Source organism: Dermatophagoides farinae, chromosome 9, assembly GCF_024713945.1.
Source record: "Dermatophagoides farinae isolate YC_2012a chromosome 9, ASM2471394v1, whole genome shotgun sequence".
NCBI classification, from domain to species: domain Eukaryota; kingdom Metazoa; phylum Arthropoda; class Arachnida; order Sarcoptiformes; family Pyroglyphidae; genus Dermatophagoides; species Dermatophagoides farinae.
The window spans coordinates 885,830-907,738 of NC_134685.1; the positions used below are offsets into that span (position 1 = coordinate 885,830).

The 21,909-nt window shown below is 30.4% G+C and overlaps 3 protein-coding genes across 8 annotated transcripts; 1 reads left to right on the forward strand and 2 right to left on the reverse strand.

Moving 5' to 3' along the window:
• Positions 1–575: 575 nt before the first annotated feature.
• mRpL21 (mitochondrial ribosomal protein L21) lies at positions 576–1,388 on the forward strand. Its single transcript, XM_047061690.2, has one exon. The coding sequence runs from the start codon at positions 648–650 to the stop codon at positions 1,197–1,199; it is 552 nt and encodes a 183-aa protein (XP_046917646.2). The 5' UTR covers positions 576–647; the 3' UTR covers positions 1,200–1,388.
• Positions 1,281–13,524, reverse strand: drn (zinc finger AN1-type doctor no). 6 transcript variants are annotated; one of them, XM_075734122.1, is made up of 5 exons: positions 13,403–13,524; positions 13,228–13,332; positions 3,371–3,751; positions 3,151–3,304; positions 1,281–3,086 (listed from the first exon to the last, which is right to left on the reverse strand). In XM_075734122.1, exons 2-5 carry the CDS (start codon positions 13,228–13,230, stop codon positions 2,938–2,940), a joined length of 687 nt encoding a protein of 228 aa, XP_075590237.1. In that variant the 5' UTR covers positions 13,231–13,332; positions 13,403–13,524; the 3' UTR covers positions 1,281–2,937. The 6 variants fall into 6 exon arrangements, with proteins under 6 accessions (XP_075590237.1, XP_046917180.1, XP_075590241.1 ...); XM_047061224.2 differs by lacking the exons at positions 13,228–13,332; positions 13,403–13,524 and adding an exon at positions 7,141–7,835 and having other exon boundaries at positions 3,371–3,882; XM_075734126.1 differs by lacking the exons at positions 13,228–13,332; positions 13,403–13,524 and adding an exon at positions 7,141–7,799.
• Positions 13,525–13,926: 402 nt separating this feature from the next.
• Positions 13,927–21,800, reverse strand: LOC124497437 (phosphatidylinositol 4-phosphate 5-kinase type-1 sktl). Its single transcript, XM_075734417.1, is given in 11 exon segments — positions 13,927–15,991; positions 16,935–17,095; positions 17,165–17,349; positions 17,485–17,779; positions 17,910–18,056; positions 18,366–18,434; positions 18,687–18,951; positions 18,954–19,550; positions 19,640–20,221; positions 20,787–20,908; positions 20,987–21,800. Coding segments are annotated over 11 exon segments (2,535 nt in total). The 5' UTR covers positions 21,087–21,800; the 3' UTR covers positions 13,927–15,979.
• Between the last annotated feature and the right edge of the window lie 109 nt (positions 21,801–21,909).

Consider the following 21,909-nt stretch of genomic DNA (forward strand, 5'->3'; position numbering starts at 1 on the left):
GAATAAATAATTATTCCTTTGTTTTTGTTTTGTTTTGTTTTTTTTTTTTGGTAATTAGATCAAAGAATTTTTTCCGGTCATATCTCTGGTGATATAATAAAGAATTTTAAAGAATTAAAATGTTTCATTGTAACTACGGGCGACATCTAGTGATGGTTAGGTTTAGCTTATTTTTATATCTAATCTAATTATTAATTTAATCAATGAAATTCTGTGATTGTAATTCATTTGAAAAAGAATATTCTTGATATGTTCAAATTGAAAAATGAATTCCCGGCAGCTTTCTGCTTATGCTCCGATGTGGTCTAATGGCTATGATTTCTGGCTCTCATGTGTTTCTGGTTCCTTTCGTATTTTGAATTGCTCGTTGTCGTAGCAATTCATTTCCTGTTTGCAGTGTTCCCAGGCGATCCGGGTTCGATTCCCGGCATCGGAGAATTTTTTTTTTTTAATTTTTGGCCATCTTTGTCGTTTAGAATTCCGATGGTTTTCATGCTTTTTTTTCTAAAAATTAAATTTTTGTAGAATAGAAAAAAAATCGTAACTGTATCTATGAACGAATCAAAAGCATGCACATTGCTGTCATCATATGATTCAATCGTTGTGATTTAAAAAACGTTCGATTTTTTTTTTCAATCACAAAAAAAATGTTTTCATTATTATTACGTAAATCTACATCATCATTATTCTTGCCAAAATGTATGAATCAAGCATTCACCACCACCGCAGCAACTCGATCAATGAGGAACAATGCTGATCCTGATTCACATCCACAGCAACAACCAGAAACAATATTTCAGAATGTAAATTCTGTTATTGAATCCGGAAAATTTGGTCAAACATTCGCTGTTGTACATTTTTATGGTCAACAATATTTAATACATTTAAATGATATATTTGCTGTGCAAACAGCCATACCGGCCGACATTGGTGAACGTATAAAATTGGAAAAATGTCTTCTTGTTGGTAATGAAAATTTTACATTAATTGGACGTCCAATTTTAAATCGTGATCTTGTACAAGTGGAAGCAACCATTGTGGAGAAAACAATGACACAAACAGATATGAATATGTTTCATATACCACGTAAACATGGTTTTAAACGTTATCGTTTCAAACGTGAACCATTAACAATGTTACGCATTAATAATATAACCATTTGTCATCCATTGAATACGAATCAAAAACAAATCAACTAACTAATTAACTAAGTACTCACCATTGTAGCAAAGTTTCAACAACAACAACAACAACAAAAAACGAATGAATAAAACAAAATGTTTTTTTTTCAATCAAAAAATTATTTTTTATTATTACCATCATTATACTATGTGTGTTTCTGATTATTATTATTATTAAAACATTAAGAAGCGAAGAAATGAAAAAAAGCAAAATTTTTTTTACAAATTACAAAAAAAAAGTGATGGGCGTATGTGCTGTGTGTGGGAGTATATGTGTGAATGGGAAATAATATCGATATTACATATATCGATGGTCAACTCAAAGATTCGAAAAACAAAAAAAAAAGATGATTCTCTCTCTCCAATGGTGATGATTATGAGATATTAATTATTAAAGAAAAGATTCAGGATTCTTATTTTCATTTCATAATAATAAATTCAATGGCTGATTTTATTTGTGTGTGTGTTCTGTGTGTGTGTATTGTGTGTGTTCGATACAAAAATATTTCAATTAGTAATGATTGATGATGATGATAATGATGAGGTGTTTTTTGTTTGTTTGTTTGTTAATAACACAATAAGCCAGGATTATTATATGATATTCAGTCATATATATTTTGCATACACACACACACAAAAAAAAAAAAAATTCTTCAAAAACAAATAGAAAATCGTAGTTAATTGAAATGCTAAAATTTTTTTTGTTGTTGTTGTAGCATCATTTGTGTATGGTGGTGGTGGTGGTAGAGGTGGTGATTCAAATATAGCTATGATGATTATCATTATGTGGTTATAATTAATTGAATCGACTGAATCTGGTTTGGTTTAGGTATTGATTTGTTGTTGTTGTTGTTGTTATATACACGAATAAATGAAAATTCTTTAAAAAGAGTAGTATTTCTTCTTTTAATATATTCTATTTACATATATAGAGTAGAATAAAGAAAATGTAAAGTTATGGGAAAAGGAAATAATGGAGGGGGGCATGGTGAGAGAAAAAAAAACGAGCAATCCAAGAGAAAAGAAAAAAAAATTACAACATGCAAAATTAAATTTTGTGATTCAGGTAGAATGGAAAGGAAGAAAAAGCAATACAAAGAAATGGAATCTTTTCTGCTGTTCTGTTCATTCATTCAAACCAAGTGGTGGTGGTAGTAAGCAAAGGAAATGAGAATATTCTTTCTTTGCAACAAAAAAAATGTATGTATGTGTATCATCATATGATTAAAGAGAATATGAGTTTTACAAACAACACAATAAGCTATTTTTTTTGTTGTATTTCAATAATGTAAATGTTTTTGGGCAAATGACATACATATTGTGTGTGTGTGTGTGTTTGTTTATGTATTTTTAAATTTAAATTATTTAACAAAAATTTTATAAAGAAATGAAAATGTTTAAAGTGAAAGAGAGAGAGAGAGAACGAGAGAAAGAAAGAGCTCTGCATTTAACTTTTTTTTTTGATAATTAATTGTGTGTATATGGTGTAAGAAGAAACAACGAAAAAAAACTGGGGTGTTTATGTGTATTCTTGATTCTTTTTGATTCAATCATGATTCTTGATTGGGTTTTTGTTGTTGTTGTTGTTGTTTTTCAACTCTTCATCGGGATATGATCCATTTAGTAATTTTCTTTTTGTTTAATTAATTTTACAATTATCAATTTCATATTTGCATATTATATGGGTGTGTGATTATATATTGATTTAAAGATCATCATTTTTCTTCTTCTTCTTCTTCGTCGTCGTCATCATCATTCAAATCTTTTGTACTTTTTCACCAATCACTTGTGGATTATTTTTACGAATCTCTTCAGCGCCATATTCTTTATAATCGAATGTACAATTGTGCATTTTGGCATAACGATGCGTACCACAAAATGATAGACCACAACGGCAATCAAACCCTATTATTATTTATTTAAATAATTAGTCAGGATTAAATAGATTCATTTATAAAAAAAAACATACGGATAATGGCAAGCTTTTCACGACAAATTGGACATCGTAATTTTTTCTTTTTTTGCTGTTTTGTCGGTGTTTCATCTCCATCTTGTTCATCAGCACCAATCGAGGTATTATTTTCACTAGTCGTCGTCAAATTTGGCTGGTCTGTTACCTTTGCCTTTTTATTTGTAAAAAAAAAATTACAATTACAAAAAAGTTCAAATCGACAATTCAAAAAAATTACCTCAGAATTTGATGAATGGCTAGAATCTTGAGCAGATATCGCAGATATATTCGAAGTTGGTGATGAAGAATTACTTGTAACAATGTTACTACTACTATTATTATTGTTGTTGTTATTATTAATCGATGATGATGATGCAATCAAAGTTTTGATATTATCGGCTGCAACATTTTCTAGGCTTGTTTGAGATGATGATGATGATGTACCATTCGTTGAGGCAGTTGTGGTGGTTGGTGCAGCTTGTTTTCTTTTCAATGCATCTTTATAACATTTAGAGCAAAGGCCATCATTGGATGGATTGCCATAGAAACCACAACCAGACCTACACAATGCTGCACTTTGTGACATTTGATTTGGATCGCTTTCCATTTTTTTTTTATTCTTTATTTATTTCAACAATCAAAAAAAAAAAAATTGAAGCCAAATGAAATGAATAAATGAGATATATTTGTATGAGAGAAAAGTGAGATAAGATTCTTTCGTCAGCCAATGCACACACACACACAAGACAGCTGTAATGAGATATGAAAATGAATAAAAAAAAATTAGTGATATCCAAAGAATAAATTAAATATATAAAAAAGATTAACTGTAATAGATTTAGACGTTTTTTTTTGCAAATGAAAAAAAAACAAATTTTACAACAAACAAATGCAATCGATTGAAATTTTTTTTTTGTTCTTCTATCCAAGCAAACTACACACATATATACTATCTCTATGGCTAAATATGTTTCATTTGATGGCCGTCATTCGTCGTCATGATCGATATCAGAAAAAAAACAACATAGTCGACACACACACACAAACAACGACAAGGAAAATCCAAAATGAATGCTTAAACACACACACACACACTCATAAATAAAAATACATTCACAAGAAAAAAAAAGAAATGAAAAAAAAACACAAACAGCAGCAGCAGCAGCAGCTACATATTTGATGATGATAAGCAGATTGATATTCGAATCATATTACAATTCAAATCAACCTATGATGATACAGTTGAATGATGATGCTATGCTATCTGCTACACACAAACATCAAAGACGTGACCAATGTGTTAAGGACAAAAAAAAAATTTACTTTGTGGCAGTGATGTATAAACACAACACATTCAATTATATGAATTAAAACAAAAAATTTCAAGTCACAAGAATACAGAAAAAAATTCTGAAGATTCGAGCATAAACTGAATTAGAATTTTGCAAAAAAAAAAAAAATTCAAATTAAAAGTTTTCAATATAGAAAAAAAAAGTTTAATCAATGGCTTTTGTATGGAATAATATAATATATACACATCACCCCCTTTATAACTTTTATACTCATACATACCATTACATTGTATACAGAAAAGAATTGTGAAGCCTTCTACATAATCATCATTTCACACACACACAAACACAAACAAAAGGTTTCTGGATCATAATAACCATCCAAAAACAAGTCTTAATGAAAGAAAAAACATCAAAAAAAATAATTCACTTAATTCATAACAAGCGATATGCTCACTATACTAAATGATGATTATCATGGACATGAATGAATGTACTCAGTCACAGTCAGCAAGCCAAGAGCCAAACACAAACAGAAGAACCAGCTTGAGATATAGCCAGATGAAATCATAAAGTCGAATGAAGATTAGAAAAGACGAAAACAGCGAAAAAAATTTTCAACAGCAGAAGCAAATGGCAACGAAAAGATAATAATGACGACGACGACGACGACAATAGCAGCAATGATAGTCATTCATTCATTCATTCACAATCGTTGTCAAGGCACGTACCAAAAAAAAAACACCAATTCGTCCAACAAAAAACGAACTGTTTGTGTGTGTGTGTGTGTGCAAAATAACGATATTGCAACGTATATAAACTACGTCCTACTCCTGGTTAGCCCCTTATGTTTTTCAAAGAAAAAGAAAAATCTTCCTCTTCATATCCCACACACACACACACAAACACACAACCACCACCATCACAAAAAAAACTCCACTGCTCAATATTTTTATGTAAAAATGAATGAAAAATTTTCATTTTAGTTTCAATCGTAACCAATAGATGGCAAATAAATAAAAAAAAGTAGGGGCGTTGTATCCACATGCATGATGCATACATGCACAAAATGATTTGAGCTTACGGTGTGTGTGATGTGTGTGGTATATTCATGTGATGAGTCAAAAAAAAAATAATGGTGAGTATACGACTCAAATCTCTTTACTCATCATCAGGTTGAGGATGGTTATGATTTTCATCATCATCATCATTTCACCATCTTTTTAGGATCTTATTGCAGGATATATATGAGTAAAAACTTGATGACGATGAAAATTTAGTTAATTGTACTCATCATCATAATAATATGATTCTTTCAAATAAATAAATCTTAAAAAAAGATATCAAAAAGAAAAAATCTTTTTTATTTTCAAGGATTTTATTTTCTATCTATCAGATGTACCCTAAAACTTGGTAATATGGTTGTATTTTTTTTTTTTTTTTTTTTTTGGTAAAGCCAACCGAAAAAAAATCTAACCAATACTTTTAATTCAAGCTCTTGACCCATCATTTGGGTGGTGGAAGCGAAATACCACCACCACCACCACCACCTATAGGGTATTTAACTAAAACACTACCTGCCCTTTAAATTAATTCAGCAACAAACACACACACACACACACATGCACACAAAAAGATATATCAGCGAGTGAGCATAGATCATATCAAACCAAACAAATAAGTGGAAGGTTTTGAAAAGGAATTGATCAAAAAGTTCAAACGACATTTCCAAAATAAACAAAACTACCATATATCTTTTAGGAAAACCAGAAAAACTAAAACGTCTTATATATCCAGATACATATTAAAATCACAAGACAAACCACATTATTATTACCACCAAATATCTAAAATGACGTCATTGAAAAAAATAGTCAATTTTTATTTTTAAGCTTCTCATGTTCAATGACGAGAAGGATCATCATCTTATGATTTGACACAAAAGATACTTATATTTGATGTGATATGCGACATAAAAAAAATCGACTAATTAAATCTGTTTTTGCATATGATTTCAAAGCAATGATGAGAAAAAAAAAATCATAACAGAATCAAAATCTTCTCTTTCACGTCATAACAGGATAAAATAAAATTCTGATTGATTCTTTAGCATTTCAATCAGAATTGAAATTGATTATCAAAAAACATTATCGTATATACGTTTTAAAAGATTCAATTCAATTTCAAATAAATTATGAAAAATCTTTTTAATCGATTATTTTGGTTGATGGCGTTTCACACATTCATCATCATCATTAGATGTGAGGGGGCGACATTATTATTTCAGCAACAACAACAACAAAAAACTACGCACATTTACACACACATACAAGAGCAATCATTTGTGTATCCCAAACATACATTATTTTACAGAAGAACGTCATCATAGAAAAAAAAATTGTGTCGTCGATACGCTTGTGTGTTGTGAGTATGAGAGATGTGTTCAATATATACACCACCTATGGCTATTTCACACACACACAAATGTTGGTGCTTGTTTAGTTGACGACGTATTGAAAATTTAAATATTACATTACACACATAATAACATACGACGATCCACTATTCTTCTAAATCATTAATTAAAGAATTTAAATACGTCGTATTTAAGAATAACAAAAAAAAACAAACATTTCTTGAGAAAAAAACAATCTAATCTACTCGATTAAAGAAAAAGTTGATCTTAGGACAAACAAACAAACAAAAAAAATCTTACCTAAAACATTTAAATTATTCTGGAATAATATCTGATTCTTTGAAAATTCGGTGATTCAAATTCACTGGAAAGTGAATGATGATGATGATGGTGAGGGTAGCTATTAAAATAATTCCAAAAAAAAAACAAAAATCGGAAGCTACGAACAAAACAAAAACGATTGATGGAATACAAGTTGAGTATTTTTTTTTTTTGGAGAATGTGAGCTGAGAAAAAAAAATTAGGACACACAAAACAAATTCACAACGTCCAATACGAAAAAAAATCACCACACACACACACCAAAATGGATGGATGATGATTAGCAAAAGTTTTTTTTTATATTTTGAATCAATTGATTATGATTTACACTGTTTTATATGATGATTTTTATAACAGAATATGAAATGAATAAGAGAACCTTTTTCGTTTTCGTTATTATAATGACGACGATGATGATGATGATGATAACGACGTGGACAACTGAAACAATCGAATGATGATCGAATCACACACACACACAAAAAACACAGACAAATGGCGACAAATAATGAGGCAAAATAAAAAATGAAAGCCACAATCCACGAAGGGAAGTACAAACGCACACACACACACACATGCACACAAAAACGTAGATGATACGCCACAATAAAAGCCAACTGTGAACTGAATTGAACATTAAGTCATGTATAGTATACGACAAACGACGTCGATATATTTTTTTTTGTGATGTGTAATGATGATGATGACGATAGTTTTTTTTCGATTGCTAGTGGTCATGTCCGTCTACGTCATCATCAACTTTGCTCCTCCTGTTTCTTTATTTTCATTGACATTTTCATCAACATTTATTAATGCTACTACCAAATCAATGTAAACGGAACAACTACTACGATAAATTTTTTTTTTTTGGCATTTTGAATTAAATATATATAAAACTAGTAGTATATCATTTGAGTAGTAGCATTATAAATGATAATAAATCAGGTATAACTTTCAAATTTCATTCCAATCAATGCCACTACTACTGCCGATGATGTATCGGTATTTTTTCGATTAGAATAATTTCGATCCGATTTCATCATCATTATCTCATTGTGGAAAGAATTCCATTTCGAAATAATTTGCTCACCCACACCATATATTTCAGTGATTACTATTCGGAAAAAAAAATCAAACAAATTTATTGATTGATCAATTTAACCGATTCATATATTCGTATTTCCTTGAAATTTTTGTTTGAGCCGATTATTTTAACGAATCTGGAATATATATAGAATAAAATGAATGAGAAATGAAAGAAAAAAAGAAAATTTTTTTCGGTAATTCATTCAACACACATGAGAAGAAAATTAAATGTGGTGTGCATACACACACATAAGAAAACGACCTCGACGATTCAGTAGTCATGTCTTTTATTTCTCTTTTTTTTTTTTTTTTGGTTGTGACAACCAAAAAAATATGGTGTATTGTAAATTGTAATATCACATCATATGACTTTCATCATCATCATCATCATTGCCATAATCATCCGACCAATCATTATCATCATTACTCTGGTTTATAAATGATGATGATGATGATGATGAAATCCAATCCAATCCATTCGGATTCACTGTTGCTCGATATATTTATTTTGTTTCCTACCTGTTTTTTGATCTGGGGGAAAAAAAAGAAATTGTTGATAATTATACTCATTATACACACACTGACCAATAAATTATAAGCACACAAAGATTTTATTTTTCGTAGGATAAAAAATCTTTCAATTTCAAACAACCGAAATCGATATATCGATAGTTTCGATGATTTTCAACAACAACAACAAAAAAAACGTTCGAATTTCTTCATTAGTAGTATTTAAAAATGATTTACTTTTTTCAAGAGATTTTTAATAGATTTAAAAATTTTTTTTTGTTGTTGTTGTTTTCGTTTTTTTTTTCATCACCATCATTATCATCAACGAAGTAACAAAAAAAAAAAAAAACGCCTTTCCTTTTTTTTTCTTTCATTCCATTCAATTCATTCAACATCGAATAGCGAGTTATATGTTATAATAATATGTTCAGGAAGTAAAGCAGCCCCCCACAAACACCATGTGTGTGTGTGTGTAAACAAGTCACCACACCACACCATCACGACGATATGAACGAGGAACGAATTTCCCAGTTTTTTTTTCTCCCCAAAATCCAACAAATGTATCCAAATTAACATTTTGATGATTTTTTTTTAATACAAACACACAATTATTACGTACAAATAGTGTGTGTGTGTCTTGTGCATGTTAGACGCTCTTAGCGAAAAACGCTAAAAACTGAACAACGAAATTGTCATATACCTGTTGTATCCTGTATGTACCGATTTAAAGGTAGACATTAGACTTGACCTAAATTTATCATCATCTTCATCATCATCATCAACAGCAGCAGCAGCAACAACAAGCCCTACTGAACAAGTAATCTACTCCTTTTTTTTCAATATATGAAAGATTTGTGAAAATGGATGAAATTTTTTTTTATTTTTATTTTTATTTCAAGTGAGTGAATAGTAAGTAGTAGGTGGATCATTCATATTGCTTCTCTCTTTCATGTTTTTTTTTTTAAATTGATATTTCTCTCTCTCTCTCTCACTTTATGTATGTTTTTGTTTTCTTGTAAGCAAAGGATTTATACATACATACACACACACACACTCAAAGGATTCAATTTTGGTGTTTTGGCAACAAGTGGGCAATATATTTATTTGATTCCCATCATTATTATATATTATAACACTGATGTGCAATTTTTATTTGAGCAATTTCTAATGTGAAAAAAAAAATGGTAGACCAAAAGTAATCTCACATACTGAGAGGTGAGCAAGTTTTTCTTGTTTTTTTCCAACATTTCATAGTGTTGTTCACTTGGCAAAACAAAAAAAAAACAAAAAAAAAGATACATCACTGAAAATGGATTTTCGTTCTACCAACGGGTGGGTTATGTGTGTGATATATATATATAATAAACACCTAAAAAAAGTTCTAGGGTGAATTTTTTTTTTGTTTTTTTTTTGTTGTTGTAAAAGATAAAAAATTTCTATACAGATAACAGTAGTGTGTGTGTGTGTGTGTGTGTGTGTTTTGTTGCATTCATTTGAGAAACATTCGAATAACAATTACAATTGACCGTGTAACGCCATCTTGAGGAATAGTTATAGTACAATTTTTTTTACAACAAAAAAAAATGATAATCATTTATAGCCGCCGGGTAATGGACAAAAAAAAACAAACAAGGATGATCCCCATCAGTATGTGAACAAAAAACTTTGGGCCTTTCCTTTCAAAGATGAAAAAAATTTTGTTCTCAATTTTTATTCCTTACATTGTAAGGCTTACAACTACAACAACAACAACAACAAATCAATATTTGGTCCTCAATGTCAAACAAGTCGTCAAAAAAAAAAAAAAAAAAAATGATAATAATCTTTTTTGATAATTAAAGCAAGAAGAAAACGAAAAAAAACCAATGATAATCGCTAAATTTTACCTTCATTCATTCACTCACTCATCATCATCATCAAAAAAAATGTTGTTGTCATTGGACAAATGATTGATTGATTGGAATAATCATTCAATTGAAATTAGTGAATGATTTTGGGGCCCTGTTTTTTTGTTGTTGTTGTTATTGTTAATGGAACAAGAACAAAAAAAAAATTCCAACAAACTTTTTTTGGAAATTGTCAAAAAAAAAAAAAGAAAAATTTTCTTGGTAGCACAAATGAGTTATGTAATCTTCGATGACATTGATCATATAAACACACACACACACACACAGCCCTGCAATTGACCATCTCATCAACCTTAACACCGTCACCAACACCAAAATTCTAGGAGTGACGTTTACTCAAAATCTGAAATTTGATTGCCACATCCAGAACAAAATCTCTCAATTGTATAAATATCTAAACATTCTGAAACTGCACATCTCGCACAAATACGGCCTCACTCATTCGAGAAGACTTATTCTGTACAAAAACTTTCTTCTTCCCTCCCTTCTCTATGCCTCCGAAATCTGGAACAATAAAATTAACTTTAAAACAAAAAGAATGCTCAACACGTTCGACAACGCCATCCTCAGAAATGCTATTAATGCCTACAAGTCTACACCAATCGATTGCATCCATCTACTCACCAATTCTCCTTCTATCCTGGACACTATAAATCTGAAATCTGATGTTCACAACTTGAAACAAAAACTCCCCCCTCTTTTTACCACTAACCCCCTTATCATCCCAATACACCCCATCTCCAACACCAACTCACACTTTGACCTCACCCTCTCGACACACACCCTGACTTTCAACGAATACAAACTTTGTCACACAGTCATCCAATCATCTGGCTTCTCTCTCACCACCAAATACAACAACCATACTCAGACAAAAGAAGCTTCTTATCATAACATCTACAAAACTTTATCAACTTATCTCTCCCACGAACACAATAGCCCCTTAAACAGCATTCTCATTGTCACAAACACCAAAAATCTTTTCGATTACAAATCCACAGTTTCAAAAATATCTAACAAATTAATTAATTTAATATTTGATCATCACATAAAAATCTTTTTTAAATTCTCTTCCTCCACCCCTCCCCCCATCACAAACATTCCGGAAAAATTCTCTTACAATCACACAACACAAAAAATCATTGATTCATTGACAAACTCCAAATTTCATTCACTCATGAACATCATACATGATAATTGTACTAAAGATCCTGTCAAACTTCTCTACGAACACAATTTAATTTCTTTCCCCCAAACACAGGCTACTACTTCCTTTCTTACGGGACACGGTCCCACTCGGGAGTATCTACATCGCATATGGAAAATTAGTCCGTCGCCTCTGTGCCCACTTTGTAGTCTGCCTGAAACATACACACACATCACACTACACTGCCCGAGATTTTTTGACATTACCAATACATACATTCAACAACACTCTCATATTCTCGCTGATACAATTATATTTCTAATCAAAAGCAACACCTTCCATACCTTCTGCCAACACATCCACCACCATTTGCGCTTACACAACCGTTCCCTTAAATTTTCACACACACCCCATAGTACACTCCCACAATGAACACTTCACCCACTCCCCCTTTTCATTTTGTAAATATTAAGTTTTATTTCTTACTTTAACCGAATAATAAAATTTAGAGAGTTATGCTCTCATTTAAAAAAAAAAAAAAAAAAAAAAAAAAAACACACACACACACACACACACATTCACTAAATTGAATTGAAACATAACGATACACAACATACGACGCAACAAGTATGGCATCAAATGTTGATGCTATGCCATCATCATCATCATCATCATCAGGCCAAGTGAATGAACGAATTAAACAAAAGGAAAACAAAAATCCAGTTCATCAAACTGCCAACACAACATTCAACCATTTATTTGCGTTTTTTTTTTTTAAACCAGGATTCTAGTGTGTGTTTGTGACCTATGTGTGTGTGTGTGTGTGATCATACATACACCAGTGTCATTCAACTTTTTTTTTTGTTTTTTTTTGTTTTGTTTTGTTTTCTATACATTTCCTCTGTTGACCATCATCATCATAATAAACATATCATCAATGAAAATGTGGTTATTATAAATGCGGAAAAAGTTAAATGGAAAAAAAAGTGGTGCGTGTGTGGGTGTGGACATCATAACTATGATGATGATGGTGGTGGTGGTTTGATTCAAAACCAGATTTTTTTTTGTTCTTTTTTAAAAAATAAAAATATCCACCAACACAAACATGTGGAGTAGTGGTATTCTTATTTTCAAAACAGAAGAAACAGAATTTTGTTTTTTTTTCAGTAATTCATTCATCCATCCGAATTCATTCATCAAATCGATATGAGAATGGCTATGACACATGAAAGAAAATTCTCTATTCACACATCTCATCATGGTGATGTGATAAAGAATTTGAAATTTGATGATGATAAAAAAAACGAGAATTTTCGTATTAAATTCAATGACGCATTCAAGTGATGATGATGATGATGATGATGATTGTTCACCCGAAACAACAGAGAATAAAAAATAAAAAAAAAGTTCACCAACCATATACTTTCGAAAGGCCAATGAATGTGTAATTTTTATATGTATAGAAGAATCGAATGATGATGCTGCGTATGATGATGATGATGATTTTGCCTTCACTAAATTCTGAATCAACAAGAAACAAATTTAGAATTTAGTTAGGTTCAATGATTGTCATTTGGTTAGGTTACATTACCCCAGTGATGATGATGATGATGAAATGTAAAAAAAAACCGGATAAAACTAGAAAAAAGTACGATACAATCAGATGATAAAATGTACTGAGGGGCTGTTGCTGCTGCCAATAAATTTTGATGATTGAAAATCAATTTCAATTTGATTATTTCTATTATCCTAGTTTCCGATTTTTTATTTTATTTCAATGATGATAATGATGATGATCACATGATGATGATGATGACAGTGACAGTATATATATTACAATAACCTGATAATCGATTTTGAATATCGATTATCGAAATTGTTTATTACTCAATATATGCATGCCCAAAAAGAGAAAGAGAGAGTGAAAAAAAACTCGATGACAATCAATAGACAAAAAAATCGATCATCAAAATCAATCAAAATTGTCTCATTGCCAAAAAAAAAATTAGTGATACCCAAAATTAATCCTAAAAAAACATGTGTAAAACAGACAAACGATGGCATGAACAAAATGAAATATTGATATGAACGTAGCAATAAAAAGGTCAAAGTTCATTTGAATCAAAAATTTTTTTTAATTCATTTTTTTTTCTCAATCATAAACAATACAACACGACAATCATTCAACATTAAACAAAAATCAATCAATACTTGTGTGTAATACAATATATACTTTTTTCTTTTTATACACATAAATTAAAAACAACAACAACAAAAACAACAACAACAACAACAACAACAACAACAATGACGACAATAACAACAACAAAAATCACTTGTATATATAGAGGTAATTGGTGTGTTTTGTTTTGTTTTGATTAATTCAATAATTCTGTAAATTCTGAATTTTCAATAATTGAAAATTCAACAGGTTTGTAGGTGGGCGTTTGTGTCATTGTGTGTGTGTGTGTGTGTGTGTGTGTGTGTGTGCATATGTCAAGGAAATAAAAACCGGAAACAGGATTTGAATGATTTCATTTCATTAAAATAATATAATATATGCAATTGTGTATGTGAGTGACAATGACAAAAAAAAAATTAAAAATATACTGCTGCTGCTGCTGTCGTTGTTGTTGTTAATGTGTTTTCAATACAATTAAGATTAGATAATAAAACGACAGATGTCCAATTGAAAGATGAAATGGAGTGAGAGAGAGAGAGCAAGAAACAAATTTCGATTAATGAAAAAAAAAATTTGATGATTGAATAACGATATGATTCATTTATAATGGATGGAATGATAATGAATTCCATTGATGATAATGATGTAATTTTCGTTTTCTCTCTCTCTCTATCTTCAATTCACTCACTAAATTACTCACGAAATTAATCAGATCAGTTCAAAAAATTACATGTCCTTCAAACTGTATGTTTAAACATCATTAATATTCATCCATTAATTCAAAAAAACACCATGTAGATAATTATGGATATCGATGATGTATGAAGATAAAATTTTCATCAGCAACATTATCAACAAGTGATGATTATCTCATCCAATTCGATAGGATATAAACAAAAAAATCCATATCAATGCTCCAAGTGGCAGGATTTTTTTTTTTAGTGTTTCCGCATTTAAAATTTGACATTGAGAACAATTTGTGTATACGTATGTGTGTGTGGTTTCATTGATTTACAATTGAATCAATTAATTAAAAATCAGTGTGGGTGCAGGAAAGCTAGCGGATGGCTGAAGGAAAAAACAACAACAACAAAAAAAATGATTGACAATTTTTTTTTTAGTCTGAAAACATGTGATTGATTGATGTATAAACTACACACACACACACATGCACACAAACAAACGTGAAAACAATAATCAGGATAAAAATCTTTTTTTTTTGACACAAGAAAATTTGAAGAACAAACAAACGAACAAACGAAAAAAAACGTCTTTGGTTTTCATTTCACAAATCTTAATGATGACGATGTTTTTTTTTGCGTCATAAATTGATGGGGCTGAGGGGTTGGTTGGTTGGTATGAGTATGTTGAATATGAATTTAAATTTAGATCATCATAACATAAAAAAAAATGTGATGTGTCATTTCTTCTTCTTCGTCTTCGTCTGGGATCATTTGTGATGCTTCTGAATCAGGATTTTTTTTTTTTTTGGCAGGCATTAAAACGAACAATAATAGCGTGTGCACGCCGTTAATTATTAGGTAATTCAATTTGATTGTTTGTCATGAATAACGACGACGACGAAAACATCACACAATTTATATGTGTTTGTGTCATTGAGAATTATAATCATTGTGAATCATCATCATCAGAATAAAGAATTCTTGAATCTAATACCAAACAACAAAAAAAAAGAAAGGATTTCTATAGAAATTCATGAATGATGCAATTGTACATTATTATTATTATAAATCAAATTTATCACATTGTCAAATGATAATGTCCTAAGAATATTCCTATGTATTTTTGGCTTTGTTGATTTGTTTGTTTGTTTTTATTGCTTAAACAATTTGTGATGATGATGCGATGTAGCGAATGAAGTTATATAGCTGCTCATCGATGGCTTGCTGTTGTTGTTTTTGGTTTAATTTGGTTTTGATTGTAGATGAATGTGATGATTTCGAGGAGTAAAAATGAAAAAATTCATTATAATCGGGTCTTTCAAAAAAAAAAATTCGAATAACCAAAAAAAAAAAAAAAAAAAAAGAATAAGAAAAAAGGATTAGAATTTATGATGATTCAGTGTCGTGTGTGTGTGTGTGTGTGTGTGTGTGATGTCGAAATAGAAATAATAATAAGAAAAAATCGAACAAATTAGGAATTCGAAAGTGAAAGAAAAACACATACAGATGATGATGATGATGATGAATTATCACGGATTTTTTTCCTTTAAATTCAACTAAATAAACAGATATACAGAAATACAGAAATAGGAAAACAAAAACTCAGTGCGTACAAGATTCACACATTGATATTGAGACATATATAATAAATCAATCTTCAGCAATGGTCGACAGTATCGGTGTGGTTGGTCGTTGTAATATTGATGATTGAATATAATCAATTATTGGCTGTTGTTTTGCTGAATTCTTTACAAAGGAAGAGGGAAAAAATTAGACAATAGAAAACAATGATAATTAGAGACAAATACCAACAAACAAATGACAAAAACAAGAAAAAAAACACAAAATTTCTATCTATTCTGGCATTCTTCTATATAGATAAATACAAACAAGGATGCCAACATACAGGACACTGTGTTCATTTTCGTTCCAGTAAAATTGAAACAGAAAGTTTTAGTTCTGTTGTGGTGATGAGAACGTGATTGAATGTTTGGGCGTTTTTTTTTTTTTTTTTTGCTTGGATTGTGGCTCATTAGATAAGAAAAAATGTGAAAGACAAACACAGCAAACAAACGAAAGTAAGAAAGAAATTAAGTTCAAGAATTATGAACTAGTAGTAGTAGTAAAAAGAAGCAATAATATGTAGATTCTAGTGTGTGGTTAGATCACAACCGGATATAGGTAGAGCCATTGTTGTGGAAATGGTTTTATTGTTGTTGTTGTTGTTGTTTTTGTTGTTGGTGTATAATCGTACATACCACTTCTTCTTCATCATCATCATCATCATCGATAATAACATGGTCATCGATATTCGATTCGTTTGTTGAACGTAAATTTGAATGATGATAATGATTCGATGATTGATTTGAATGATGATTCATTTTATGCCGTAACATTCGCATCGGTGTCGATGGATAATCTATAGAAATGATAAAATTAAATTATCAATTGATGATAAAAAAAATCAACCAAAAAAAAAACAATTTACATTCACTTTCACTTGATTCAGTCAATGATGGTGTTCCTTCTGTATGTGTGGGTGTTGCCGTTCCAATACTATGCGGTGGTGTCCATGTAATAGTGCTTTTTATAGTGCTACTACCCAAACCGGATGATGTGAATGATGATGAACCAGAACTACTAACCGTTGATTCGTTATATTGTTCTTGATTGCTAAATAAAAAAAAAGGAAAAAACAAAAACAAACAAAAATCGGACAACACCGGGCACGGGTTGTTGTTGTTGTTTCAATGATGATGATAATGATTATAAATCATTATTCTTGATAGAAAACATAAACACACCTACTTCTGATCATGAATCGATTGTTGTTGTTGTTGTTGTTGCTGTTTTTGGATCACACTTTGTATAATTGATTGTTGTTTATTAACAGTCTGTTTAATGACAGCTGTTTTAAGATATTTTGAATTATCAATCGTAGGAAATTGACCACCAATACCACTATTAAAAATATGACGATCACGTAATGAATTTGTGTGCTGAATATTGCTCATAACAACAAGTGGTTGCTGTTGTTGTTGTTGTTGCTGTGGTTGTCCTTGTTTATTAATAACTGTATGATTTTGTTTTGGTTGGGTCATACCTGTGAAAAAAAAACAAATTCCATTAATTCATCAATAATAAACACTCGGATATTCAAATGCAAATCAAAATAGAATTATTGTGGAAAACTAAAACGAAAAAAAAAATTCAAACCACGGAAAAATTCTCACCGGTAATCGAGTAAGATTTTTCGCGATCATTATTATCATCATCATCATCATTTGATATTTGATTTTGGCTAATTGTATTATGATTGGCAGTGGTGGTGGTGTTGGTGATGATTGCCCGTTTATTATGGGATGATGGTTTATTCAATGCTTTTTTTTCGTTCAAAAAAAAACGGAACAAACAGGAACAATAGACGATCGATGGATAGGAGAAATCACAAGATGCAAATGTGGAAGGAAAGAATTTTTTTTTGTTTGGTAGAAAAAAAATGTGAAACAAAGAAACGAACAAGGATCAAGAATCAAAACAATAAAGACATGAAGACAAAGAATTTGAATCCAAACATCGTCATCATCAGGACAAAAAAAAATTTCATTGATTAAAGAACAAGGGAAAAAAACAAATCATCATTCATTCATTCATTCACAAAAACATTTAGTGATAGAAAGGACACATACCAAGACCTATGTAACTTGTAACCAAATTACGAAATTTTCGATGTGGTCCTTTGATTTCAGGCAAATCGACTGATTGATTGATGGATCAAGTTATTTTTTTTATAGTAGTAGTAGTAGTAGTATGGTTTTAAATGGTAGTGAGATTAATTTTTGGAAATAGAAAAGAAAATAGAAAGAAAGAAAAGGTTTTGTTGTTGTTGTTAGAAGCGGTTAAGGTTATGGAAGCATTTTTTGTGGATGTGTGAAATTTGTGGAAGAAAAACAAACAAATATACATTTTTTTTTTTTTGGATAAAAATTGGACCAAATTGAAACACTTACGTGATGGAATTTTTCGAAATACTTTTGTGCTCATAAAATCATGAAAACGTTGTGCATAAAAACCGGGACGATGTACAGAAATTGTATCACCATCATGTAATACAGATTTCCATGTATGTTCCAATTTTTTACGAAAACGATATGATTGTAATATATCAATGATGCCAACATATAATAATAAACGTTCGCCTCTGGAATTTCGTGCCGGTATTCCACCAGGTCTGGAAAAAAAAAATTTTGAAAATAAATACCACACACAATTAAATTCACATACGGAATATCTTCTTCTTGGTCGATTGGATCCACTTCAGCTTGTATTGATTCCAATGCCGTTGAGAATGCTGCAATTCTTTGTTTATTTGTTGTGGATTTTTGCCTGGTCAATTGTTTTTGATGATTATTATCACCACTAATATTTGTTGTGTCGAAATTTTTAGACAATTCTGCCAATACAGCCTGTTCAGCTTGTTGACGATGACGTTCTTCTTTTTCTTTTGCTGATTGATCTAAATTATGTACACCAACCAATAGGGAATAATCCATTATTTTAAAACTTTCCAATACACGACAATCACGTTGCATTGTTTTTATCAATGCATTATATGTTTCCATTTCCAAATAAATACCATCAGGATGATGTTCAATAAAATCTAAATCTTTATATGTTGGTGATTGTTTTTGTCGTTCATATTTATTCGCTTTACGTTTATATGTTGAACCTTTTAGATCATATTTTTGATGCATTTTAACAAAACTTGGCAATAGATTATTCATGACAACGAATCGTACATTTTTTCCACCACAAATGTAACAATATTGTCCAAAAAATTTTGGCAGTAATGTACGTGGATTTTGATTTAGATTCTTTTGACATGGAAAAAAAATAAATATTCGAAAAACAAATTATCGGATTAAAGAATACAAACAAAACAAAACAAAACAAGAAAACATACCATATAATAGCCTGGTAATAATTTAAGTAGAAATTCTGCTTCTTTATGTTGTACGGTTTTTATGATAAAATTATCATCAAATGTTAGATAGAAAACACTGCCAGAGGCGCCTGGATTCGATAATTCACGTAACGGTTCATTACATAATGATAATAGATAATCATCCGGTTGTATGCCGAATAGATCACGAAAATAACGGAAAGCAATCGGTGCATAAACTTTGAATTTAAAATCACTATAATGATGAGCCGGTGTTGTTTGTGAACCTTCCTTATTGAATTGTACTAATTCAATTTCCATGAAATCTTTCATCAATAAATCACGTTCCGGTTTCGATGCTAATGAACCGACAGCATGGCCAATACCTAATTGTATTGAGCCCATAATCTGTGTGGTTGGAAATTTTTTATATGTAACCTGTCCTTCTTCATCAACACGTCTATGGCCAATTTTACGTTCTTTTTCCAATTGTTTACGTAATTTAGATTCAGCCGATAATGGACCAGGTGTATTTGGATCATCCATACTGCCACTTGCAGCATTACCATCACCAGATTGTGGTGATTTATTATTATCCATAATCTAAAGAGAGAGAGAGAGAGAGAGAAAGAGAGAAAAAAAACACGCAAATCAATTATAGAGTTATAATGAGGATGTTGACAAAAAAAAAATTAAATTTTCAAGCAAAAACAAACACGAAAAAACTGGATAATTGAAATATGAAAATAGAAATGAATGTGTGTGCGTGTGTGTCTGGGTTTCTATCGTATATGAGAAAAGGGAATAAAGAATAAATCGAAACCAGAATATCGCTTGCCCGAAAGCCCCTGTCTGCTTTTTTTTTGGGTTTAATGACGACAATTACCGTTTAGGGGTCCACTAATTGTCTGGTTTTGTCCGTGACAAAAAATGATTTTTTTTCTTTTTTTTTTGGTTCGAAATGAACATATATCGATCCTGTTACCTGTTTCTTTATTTCCACACTCATCATTATCAATGGTATGAATGAATGAAAAAACAAAAATCCTCTTTGAATATCAAAGTTCAATGTCCAAAAACAAAACAAAAATTTTCCAAATAACAACGATGATTGTTTCTTTTCTGTTCAATCTGATCTGATTTAAAAATAAAAATTTGTTTTACTTACATGTAATGGTGGTGGTTTCTTTTTATTATTATGTAATGGCGATGATGTCGATAATTTATCATGATTATTGCTACTACCACCACCACCATTTCCATCATTATCAACATTTTCTATGGTGGTGGCTTTTTTTTTGGTTGTTGGCAAAAAAAAAATTGGAGAATAAATTAGTTTCCTTTTCTCACAGATTTGTAATAACTTACCACCACCATCATCATTCGATTTACGATGTGATGATAATTGTTGTTGTTGTTGTTGATCATTAATTTGATTATTCGAATCTTGAATCAATATTGTTGACATGTTTTTTTTCTGTTTTCAACCATTCGAATTAATTTGTTTCAATTATGAAGTTCGTTCGTTTTTTTAGTTTTTTTTTTGTTTTTTGGTTCGATTTTTTTTTCTTCTTGTTTATGTTGAAAATTCATTCGATATTTCAAATCATCATCATCATCATCATCAGCTGATGAACAATATTGTTATTGCTTCAATATAAATCATCATCATTGTTATTATTATTATTGAAGAACAAAATAAAAAAACTATGAATGATGATGATCAATTTTATGATTCGTGTGCGAAATGAGCATCAGCAGCAAGAAAAATTTTATAATTAACACTGACAGATCAATTAAAATCAGATAATGATGATGATGATCATGATCAATCAAAGTTTCATTTTCACAATATAAATATATTCGAAGAATTTACCGCTATTTATCAGAATGTTCTTGTTTGTTTGTTTGTTCGTTATATTGTGTTACAAATGAAACACACACACACAAAGAGAGAGAGACAAACCAGAAATGACAAGTGAGCGAAATCGTAAACGTTTTTTTTCCACTCTCCCACTCAAAATTGCTTGTAATAATACAGGAGAATTGTGATAAAAAAAAACTAAATAAGGGGATTTGAAAGATGTGAACAGCAACAAACAACAATAAAAACAATATATAATAACGAGGAGGATGACAAAACAAACAGAAAAGTGGCGAGAGAGAGAAAAAATATTTTGTTATATTGGGATAATGAATGAATGAATGAAAAAAAAACAAAACAAAACAGACTCTCTTGTCTCTCACAATAAAAAAAAATATTGAAAGAAATTATTATTCTTCGATATTAG